The 9373-nt window shown below is 32.4% G+C and overlaps 1 protein-coding gene across 1 annotated transcript in view; it reads left to right on the plus strand.

Moving 5' to 3' along the window:
* The window catches only part of LOC129230693 (alcohol dehydrogenase class-3-like), a 54221-nt gene that overhangs the window by 29495 nt on the left and 15353 nt on the right, over positions 1-9373 (plus strand). The window contains exons 3-6 of the mRNA XM_054865112.1: positions 1386-1487; positions 3844-3985; positions 5294-5382; positions 8320-8442. Coding sequence (XP_054721087.1) covers positions 1386-1487; positions 3844-3985; positions 5294-5382; positions 8320-8442 — 456 coding nt within the window. The remainder of the gene's footprint in view (positions 1-1385; positions 1488-3843; positions 3986-5293; positions 5383-8319; positions 8443-9373) is intronic.

Raw genomic sequence — 9373 nt, forward strand, 5'->3', positions numbered from 1 at the left:
TGTATATATAACCAACCATATACAAAACAATAAATTTTTGCCAAAAAAAATGTATTTTGATCACGTATTTAAAGTATTATTGTGTGAAAAAAACTTAGCAATCTAATATGATATTTAACATTAAATGTGTTGGATATGCCTACTCAATGTTGATAGTCAAATTTCAGATATAAAAAGTCATTCTACAAAAAGTAAAAAGCTTAACTTGTTACAAAAAAAAAAGGAAACATCCCATTTAAGTTTTAGAATAGTTCATTCTAAATTCTGACAGTTTTTTTTTTTTTTTTTAGTGATAAGATTTCATCAAGCCTTTAATTAAAAAAATTATAATACATAAATTTTTATGTTTTAATCTCTCATTTTACGATTTATGTTTTAAAAAGAAAATCCTCGCCTTTTGATACCACCCAAAAATTTTCTGCAAAATGCGCAATTACTAGGGGTTTACCCTGCCTTCGGATGAATACCCAAAAAAATATTTACCTTCCCACCCTACATCACTAATTGTGTGTATTAAAAATAATTTGAATAAATCTTCATCATGAAGTACCGGGGAGCAAAATGCAAATGAGCAAGGCAACAGAAAACAATATCTTGATTTTTTTTTTTTTTTTTTTGCTTACTAATGCGAAAACTGTTTCTATATTTGCCACGTTATCACATAAACAGCAATAAAATTAATAAATAACATCACAGTCTTAATAATTTCTTAGTTTATTCTTCCAAACATCCCTCATGCTTCTTTTTTTTTTTTTTTTCATTTTGGATATGACTAACCTAGATTGATTTTGAAATTCTGAAGTTCATCATAAAATTGCTTAAATACTTCTCTAATTATGACATTGAAAAGAAAGATTCTTTGTTTCACAACATGTTTCTTTCATAATTTCATCAAGTCTTTAAATAAAAAATATTATTAACTGTGTAATACATATGTATGTGTCCGTTTTACCAATTATTTTATATTTAGATTTAAAAAAAAAATCCCTTTCACTTTTTGCATTTTTTTGTAAAATACCCAGTTTTTGGGTATTTACCCAGGCCTTGGGTAAATACCCGGGTAAATACCCAAAAAATATTTACCTACCCGCTGGGTATTTACCCGATCCACATCACTATTCATGTGCAAACATTGCTAGACTCCGCAGCTCCGATTTGTAGGTTGTGAGTAATTCTAATAAGCCACTGGCTATTTGTCCAAAGGAAAGTTAAAAGCGTGTTAAAAACTTAATTTTAAAGCTCCTCTCTCCACGTGCGTTTTTTTCCTCAGGAAAACAATTAACTCGAAATTCCCCTGATACAGATTTAAAGTATGAAACAAAATTGTTTAACTTATTTCTTTTCAAAGATGTTTGAATTTAATAGCTACTTTTAAAATTTCACAGCCAATCAAATGTCGAGCGGCAGTACTTTGGAAAGTAAACACTCCCTACCGCATCGAAGAAGTTGAAGTAGCTGTTCCAAAAAAGGGAGAAGTAAGAGTAAAGGTATGCGACAAGAGACGATAGCTTAGGTTACTAGCAGTCTGTTCTTTTATTTATGCATGATTATACTTTATTTCGTGTAGATAGATGTGATTTTATTTGTAACACAAACTTATAAATAATAATTGTAAGTACGAAACCAAACTTGAGCTTAGTAGGACTATACGCATAGAAAAAAAATCAAGTTTTGTCTCAATTAGAGTGTGTTAATTTTTCATCCACTCTTTAAGTTTTACTTTAGTTAAGTTACTTTACTTACTAAGTTTACTTAAGTTAAGTTAAACTTTTTATGCGAGGGCTTTGAAATTCTGATCCTTAACCTTTTTGTGGGACGGAAATGATGAAGGGGTTTTTTAATTGTTACAAAAACAATGGAAGATTACAGTAATTATAAAACTAATTTTGTTAATAAATTTAACAAATTAATTTCAAGACCTAGCCTAAGCAAGCATATATTTGTGTATTTCGTTCATTTTAAACTTTGCAAATAATGATGGTTTTCAAACCACATCGCTTAAGATTTAGCAATGTGGTTCGTTTTTGCTTAATTAGATTGCCTTTAAATTAATTTGTTAACTTTTATATTAAGAAAATGGCCTTTATAATTACTATTATTTTCATTGTTTTTGGCAGCAATTAAAAAGCGGATTTCGAGTACTGATTATTTTTCTCGTTGTTTATAACCTGTTTTCTTCATTAAAATAATCAACTTTGTCTTGAATATGCCTAGCCAGGCTCAGAAAGAACAAGAGTGCGGATTGAGAAAAAATTGCAGGTGAAGTGATAGTTTAGAGTGTAAAAAAAAGAAAGATGAAAGTTTCACTTCTATCGTGTGTCTTTACGGTTGTTTTAAAAAAATGTAACACACAGAGCTTCATGTCTTTCACTTTGACTTAATTCCTAACCAGGAAACCATTCGATAGCGTAATAATGAAAACATTTAAATAAGTTGCACTCAAAAGGAAAAGGTAAAATTGCTTCTGGACGCATAAATTATTTGCCTTTGTGTCCCCGTTATTGAAATATAAACTCTTGAAGTGTGCCAAAATTTTAAGAAAAGACGCCAAATTTAGTGAGATTTGGTGAGTATAATGACATTCATCTTTCACAGGCTTTGCAGTTGTATGTCCAGCAATATGCAGATGCAGACGATATGATCACGTAAACTTTCCATTTCTCGCCAAGCCTTTAAATTTGGCGCTTTTCTAAAAATTTTGGCACATTTTAAGACTTTACATCTTGATAACTCGAACCCTAAGGAAAGCAATTTTTGCATCAAAAAATGTCTAAATATGTTCGTTCGATTGCTGCTTCTTTGAAATTTTTTCTATATATTACACTTCTGGTGAGGTTCCTTGGTAAAATGAAGGAACCGCAATGTGTCATTTGCTTCAGAACTATTCCAGGAATTCTTGTGCTATTACATCACTCCATTCAAACTGTCAACAGAACAGGTACTGCCACAGGCATTCTACGACTTCCGCATTGTTGTAAATAGGTTGTACACATTGTTGGTGACTGTATGTACAACACATTTCTAACAAGAACTATAAAATTAAATGCCCTGTATCACTTTTGTAAAGGGTGTCCCAAAAGTAACGCAAGATTTGAATTTGCCGCCATTTTTGCAATAAATTGTGGGCAATCTTGAAAAAAGAACTATTTGGCAGCTGAGGGTCTAATGTTATTACAAATGGAGCGTTTTCGATTCTATAATGCGTTTTCATTATCGAACAGTTATTTAAAAAATAATGAAAGTTTGGGCGGGTCAAGCGGTTTACTGTTATTGGCGCTCGATATCGCAATTAGGTAATGCGCGGGTGGTTGTGGGACTGCTGACACAGACGTTTGACTTCAAATAACCCCTAGGAAGAAGTCTAATGATGTAAAATCACACGATCTAGGGTACAATTCGTATCACCGAAACGAGAGAGTACACGAACAGGAAATTCCTCATGCAGTGATTGAATTGTTTCGCAGGCTGTATAATAGCATAACACTCCATTTTTACTAACCCTAAACTCCCAGCTGTCAAATTGTTCTTTTTCCGTGGCTGCCAACAATTTACAGCAAAAATTGTGGCAAATTCAAATCTTGCGTTAATTTTGGGACACCCTTTATTGGATGTAAATAAACAGTTGTTACGATTAAAGTTCCAACCCTCGTGTTATAATCTTCGTTCTTTCTAAATTTCAATTCGTGATGAATTAAGTAGCTGCTTTAGTTTTTTATTTGCCACCCTCAGCCCAGTTCAATGCATTTAATTGTGAAAGCTCTCAGCTATTTCGCCTTACTTCGATTTTTCGTGTACATAATACAATACTTTCAATGCTTTTTTCTTTTACCTCACGTCTTGCAGATGACTTCCACCGGGCTTTGTCACACAGATTTGCATGTTCAAGAAGGAATGGACAAGAACTTGTCATTCCCTTCTGTTATAGGACACGAAGGAGCCGGTATCGTAGAAAGCGTTGGAGACGGTGTGACGTCTGTTGTCCCTGGTGCGTATCCATATTTCTTAGGAGATGAAAAGCCATCCGACATTTGTCGGATGTCTTTTTATCAATAAGCTCATTTCTTTTGCATCGAAAAAGGCGTTCTTTGTAACGCCGAGGCACGTGTCTGCAGTAATCTGCAATTTGTGCTATTTGACGTTGTTATTTCTTATTTTATTAAAAATACATTATGTTTTAAAAATACCAATCTGTACTCTTTGACCAAAGATTGTATGTAATTTGGCAATCGGCCAAATTAAGACGATTCCATCTGAATGAATCTCTCAGGAGAGGAGGAAAAATAGCGATGGAATATTGATGCATGCTTTTCATAATTTCACTAGGGTCCTTATTTATTTATTGCCTTTGCTGAGGTGAAAATGTGTGGAAACAAAATGAGTTTCTATGGAGCCATCAAAAAAGAAAAAGAAAATGCTTTCATTTCGTTCGGAAATTTAAAAGCAAAATCATTAGCTCCAAATTACACTGTTAAAAAAAAAATACTGAAATTTTACGTTAAAAGTTACTGACATCCATGTTACCAGTAGCTTTTACCGTAAAATCTTATTTTAGTGTAAAATTTTACGGTAGAATAAACGAGAGTTAAAAAACGAAATATGTAAGTATCAGGTTCGATCCCGGGACCTTCGTATTGGCAGGCGGCATTACTGAACACCATACCATTTGGGACGCATCAAGTGAGGGGAAATGTGGTCTTATCTGCTTCGCTCTGTAAGTCATGTAGTGTATCAATTGTCGCTGCAATCGTTTTTTTTTTTTTTTTTTGTACAATTTACAGTATTTTTTTTCTGTACTGCAAACGCTTCATTTTACAGCAATACTTACCTTAAATTTTTCCTGAATTTTTAACAGTGTACGTTGTAAACAAAATAAATTAATTAGTTTTTGAGTTAGAATATAGATCGAATATAGTTTTGATTTAAAAATTATTGCAGTGAATAAATTGTAAATTTAAAAAACTGAGTCGAAATATTAAGAGGCAAACGCGCACATATGTTATGAGAAAAACTACTATCTCTGAAAGGTAATAGACGCGTCCATTTCCGCCTGTAAACTGGATATTAGCCTTTTCATATAATTGATGGTCGGACAGTAGTTATTAGGATATTACTTACGATTATAGGATTTAGTGAAGCTGCTATTTTTCATTTTTCAATTTCGGGTATCTTTTGAAACGTTTGCAGTTATAACTCTTATATAAGCTTGATATTATAAGTGAAATAATGATCTTTATCATACTAAATCTTTCCTTTAATTGAGCATTTTTTTCTGAGTAATTTTCTTTCCCTTTAGGAGACACAGTGGTCTTAGTATTTGAAAGTTATTGTGGAGAATGCGATTTTTGTAAGACTCCCAAGTCCAACATGTGCATGAAACAACCGGTAATATTTAGATATCTTTTACTTAAAAAGTTTTCAAAATGCAATAACTTCAAAAACAAAAACAAATTGTTTTCTTCGGGGACATTTCGATAATTGGGAATCTGGCGACCTTTCTTTATTGGCGTCAATTTTTGGCTCCAGCGCCTGTACGAGAGTTAACAACCTAACAAAGAGAGACTACGCAAACCTAAACAAAGAGACAGAAACATATATTCACATAGGGTTTCTGTAAATCAGTAGGGTAACCAAACTAAAATTTTTTTCGCCAAAAATAAGACGACCACGCCAGATTCCCAATCATAGAAATATCCCCTTTTCTTCTTTTTTGTTTTTGCTAAAAATAATGAAAAATAATTATTATTTTAAGTTAGTTTCGTCAAAAAAATTAACGAATTAACTTCAAGGCTGAACTTAAGTAAGCATATATTTGTGAACCTTGGGCAGTTTGAAATTTTAAGCGTAATCCACACTGCTTAGGTTTAGCCATGAAATTAGTTTGCTAACTTTTATCAAGGCTTTACTTGAAGACGTGTATCGAGTGAAGCCTTGCTTTTATTAACAAAAATTACTTTATAATTGCATTATTTTTCGTTGTTTTTGGAAACTACTAAAAAGTGGCTATGGTTAAAATATACAACTTTATTGTGAATATGCCTGAGTCAGGCAGAGAAAGAACAAGAGCGTGGCATTAGAGAAAACGTACTTGACAGTTTAAAATTAAAAAAAAGGGAAAAGATAAAAGTTTCACTTCAATCGTGTGTCCCGACAAACTTTTTTTTTTTTTTTTTTTTTGAGTGGGATTTTGGAAAATATTTCAAGAATGGCGCAATCTCGCGTCCTGACACGAACCTTGAATACAAAAGTTCGGTATGTCTATGCTAAGGCCGGATACTGACGTATATTTACTTTGATAGGATTATATTCTAAAAATAAAAACAATCCTCCATCACGCTTTATATTAAATTTGACTGTCGTGGTTTGAGCAGGCTGTTTTCCCTGATTTGATAGTGCGCTGGCAGAGAAACGACTTTTACAGAATTCATTACAGACAGTGTGCATACGAGGGGCATGGTGGCAAACTGTTGCCACGTTAGCAGCGGTGCCCCCCCCCCCCCCGAATTCAATGGCGCTATTTCCCCCCCTTCCCAACAAAAAGTTTTCTCAACCCTCTTTCCCTTTTTTATTTCTTGTTTATTTTTTAACTTTATTTATTTTTAAAATATTTTTTTATGACTTATTTTTTTTAAATTTATTAATTTATTTACTTTTTTAAATTTGTTTATTTGTTTTTATTTATATTATTTTAAAAGAAAAGTTGTGTGCTACGCCAAAAACATATTCACAGTACACACACAAACTAAATAAATGAATGAATTAAAATATAAACGGAATAAAATAAAATAAAATAAATAATTTAAATGAAAAATAAATCAATGCATAAATTTAAATAAATAAATAAATAACATTTAAAATCCCCCCCCAAAAATTTTGATGGCGCAACTTGCGCCATAATCCTTCTCTGCGGGCACCCCTGCATGTTAGAGTCAAAATTTTGATATCACCCGAAAAGCGAAAATACTCTACTACTTTTACGGCAACTTATAGTGTTATCCATTACTGTCTTGGTAGTTAAGTCATTCTATATGTAAAAACGATGACTAAGAGAAAAAAATCATTTGAATTTTGACGTTTTGAATTCAAATGATGTTTTTTACAATCACAAATTGCGATAGGACCCTACTCGTTGGGTTTCTTGTTTCTGAAAACGGAATGGAATGGAAGTGGAGAAGAAATTCGCATCCGTCATATCGTGACCGGTGATATTCTAGAATGGGTAATACGAGGCAAATCGAAAAAAAAAGGAAATGGTTATTAGGATGCGGTAATAAAAATAAATATTTTATAACTGATATTCACTTTATCATAAAGATTATTTACAGCGTATATTATCAGATCTTTTTCCTTCTTATCATTCTTAAATGATGAGAATTAATTATCTGGAAATTTTGTATGTAGATGAAATTTCGCTGTTTAATTTCAACTGTTCAGATGTTTTTTCTTGAAAAAAAAAAAAAGAAAAAGAATAAAGAAAAAACTGAATTTTATTCAAAAAATTCTTTTTTTTTTTAAAGTAAAGTTGAATTAAGCCTTGAAAAAAATATTTGAATAAAATCAAACCGCTGACAATGTGTAACTATGACAACGAAAATGTCGCTTTCTAAATAAATATTAAAAACAACCGTCGTCATGGCAATCTGAAAAATCAGAGCAACATCTACTTTGGTCAATGGGGTTGTTTCCTTCAGTCAAAAGTTGTACTTTTTGTCACTAAAATTGATAGAATAAACAAAAAAAAAAAAAAAAAAAAAAAAAACATGGACTCAGAAAATACTTTCATTTTCCAAACAGTTATTTTTTTAATTAATTTTTTTTAAATGTCCGATTATTCAAACAAGGCGTGGTTTTTATGACGTCACAAATGATGCACTATGGCGCATCTTTCTACCGCATTTCCACGTTATGATAATCAAGAAGCGAATTACAATTGCGCTCTACGCTTGTTATCAACCTCACGTTGCCAATACACGTGAGTAAAGATGCGAGTTAAATATTTTGGACCGTGAATGGCAACACTGAATGGCATTTCATCATTTTTGATGTCATCCGCAGAAGCGTTTAAACGATGAAAGAGCACCGATTTAAGTAATTTTTAAAAACTATTAAACTTAAAGAAATTATTTTAAAAATGGTCAGATTCTATGTTTTTAAGCACTTTTAAAATTTTGGAAACGACCCCATTGAGGATAATAAGCAATTCATGGTTGCCCAAAAAACAGTTTTTGTATTTCATTTCTTTTTTTCTTGCAAACAAATAAAGATAATATTTTCAGACGTGTAGTTGCTTCTGTATAGTTTTATTTTATTTTATTGTTACAGAGAAATGGATTCCAAATGGATGGAACCAGTCGCATCACTTGCAAGGGAAGGAGTATCAGTCAAATGTTTGCTATAAGTACTTTCTCGGAGTATACTGTGACATCGGAGAATAACGTCGCAAAGGTAAAACTAAAATTCTTTAGTTTTCATTTTCTCGAAAACACCTACAATTTCCGTAACCATTGATACCCAGCACTAGAGATTAATGTCGCAAAGGTGAAACTAAAATCTTGTATTTTTCATTTGCTGTAAAATAATTAAAATTTTCATAACCGTTGGTACCCAGCACCAAAAAATAATGACACAAAGCTAAAACTAAAAAACCCGTATATTCAGTAATTTACCGCCCTATAGCAGGGCTAAGGCAGAAATACATGAAATACACCGCCAGCTCAGTCATTTCCATCCGAGGACTGCAATTTCGTGCTTATTAGCACTCATCAGCCCGGCATAGGAGTGACTGAGCTGGAGGTGGAAAACCTCTTAAGGAAGCCTAAAGTGCCAAACAAACTGGTAGCTAATACAGATATGTAATGTCAGTGCTAATTCTGTACTAGCTACCAGTTTGTTTGGCACTCTAGGCTTCCTTAAGAGGTTTTCCACCTCCAGCTCAGTCACTACTATGCCGGGCTGATGAGTGCTAATAAGCACGAAATTGCAGTCCTCGGATGGAATTGACTGAGCTGGCGGTGTATTTCATGTAAAAAATGCGTACTTTTTATTTGCTTTAAAATACTTACGAATTTCATAACCAATGATATCCTTAACTTTACAAGATTTAGAAGTCTGAAAACAGTGAACGCCGCAAAAAAAAAAAAAAAAAAAAAAAAAAAAAAAAAAAAAAAAAAAAAAAAAAAATCGGTTCTTATTTACATTTTGGATCATGGTTCTCACAAACATTCGCAAAACATCCAAAAAATATTTAAATGAACCAAAAAGTTAAGCAAAAATGAACGAATAATCTGAATTTTGCATTATGTGAACACGGGGCGCTTGTGAGCATGGCATGTTTTACTAAGATAACTTCAAACAAAAACTTGAAAATTTCCCAAAT

This window comes from Uloborus diversus, chromosome 9 (genome assembly GCF_026930045.1).
Source record: "Uloborus diversus isolate 005 chromosome 9, Udiv.v.3.1, whole genome shotgun sequence".
NCBI lineage: Eukaryota > Metazoa > Arthropoda > Arachnida > Araneae > Uloboridae > Uloborus > Uloborus diversus.